We start from the raw sequence: 1,218 nt of genomic DNA on the forward strand, positions 1-1,218 counted from the left end.
TCTCTCCCCTGGTCTTCTCTTCCCACCTTTTTTTCTTTTTTTTTTTTTTTTTTTTTTTTTTAAGAATGGCCACACTGTTTAGCTAAATTGTCCAGATTAGGCTCGAATTTGTGATCTTCCTGCCTCGGCCTCCTGAGTAGTTGGAATAACAGGCCCGTGCCATTTTACCTCGTGCTTTTGATATAGCTTTGCATTGAGGTTAATCTCCGGAGACTGGGGAAAGAGTTGGGCTGCCCAGGGCCTTCCGGAGTTCAAAAAGCAATCTGGGCGAAATACTCAACTTGAAATTTTCCCCAACGGCTAATCCAGAAGACAAGGCCGGGGAGGGGCCACTCCATTAACACACCTGTAAGAGGTCCTGGGTCTGAGGTAATTTAATAGGACAGTCAGTGCGACTGGGGATTTGCCTGTGGTCCCTGCCTCCTGCCTGCACAGTCATCAGGGCCCGCCGGGCCTCGGGACCAGTCCGAGTCAGGCCGAGTCACCGCCGCCTCCTCTGTCTCTACCCTGGACCCTGGGTACTGCTGGCTGGGGGAGGCAGATCCGGCACCTGCGTCTTTCTGAAGAAGCTTCCTTCCTTGTTTTCTAGAAAAAGATTTAGGAGCTTTCTCTTCACAGTCCATACTGTGCTTTCTTTTTCCCTTCTCACCCTTTTAAGCGAACTCTGCATTAAATAAAACTTAATCGGGCAGAAAGAAAAAAGACAGAGGAACCCTGGGTACTGCTGGCTGGGGGAGGCAGATCCGGCACCTGCGTCTTTCTGAAGAAGCTTCCTTCCTTGTTTTCTAGAAAAAGATTTAGGAGCTTTCTCTTCACAGTCCATACTGTGCTTTCTTTTTCCCTTCTCACCCTTTTAAGCGAACTCTGCATTAAATAAAACTTAATCGGGCAGAAAGAAAAAAGACAGAGGAGGATCGGACTTACGGAGCCATTTATGCCCAGCGCACAGGACATCTGTTTCACTTTTTTAGATCTGGGGTTTGAAGTTCTTAATTTTAAACAGCCCCCGACCCAAGTGAAGCGCTCGCTCTGCGGGTGTTTCTTTCCCTGAACCACGGAGTCCGCCCGGGGAGGGGGCTTAAGTGACCTGGAGGGTCCGGCTTTAATCCGCAGAAGGCTGAGGGATCTGGGCTAACGCTGCAGGTCCTGGCTGGCGCGGGACTCCAAAGTCGCGAACCCGCTTCACCGAGTGCCATCTGCGGGCGACGCACAGGCGGC

At 50.8% G+C, this 1,218-nt stretch overlaps 1 protein-coding gene across 1 annotated transcript in view; it reads left to right on the forward strand.

The window, feature by feature from the left end:
- Sim1 (SIM bHLH transcription factor 1) overlaps positions 1–1,218 on the forward strand; it is a 73,971-nt gene that overhangs the window by 16,750 nt on the left and 56,003 nt on the right. Inside the window, exon 9 of the mRNA XM_010607205.3 lies at positions 436–518. Coding sequence (XP_010605507.1) covers positions 436–518 — 83 coding nt within the window. The remainder of the gene's footprint in view (positions 1–435; positions 519–1,218) is intronic.

Source organism: Fukomys damarensis, unplaced genomic scaffold (assembly GCF_012274545.1).
Source record: "Fukomys damarensis isolate Sample0158 unplaced genomic scaffold, DMR_v1.0_HiC HiC_scaffold_14, whole genome shotgun sequence".
NCBI classification, from domain to species: domain Eukaryota; kingdom Metazoa; phylum Chordata; class Mammalia; order Rodentia; family Bathyergidae; genus Fukomys; species Fukomys damarensis.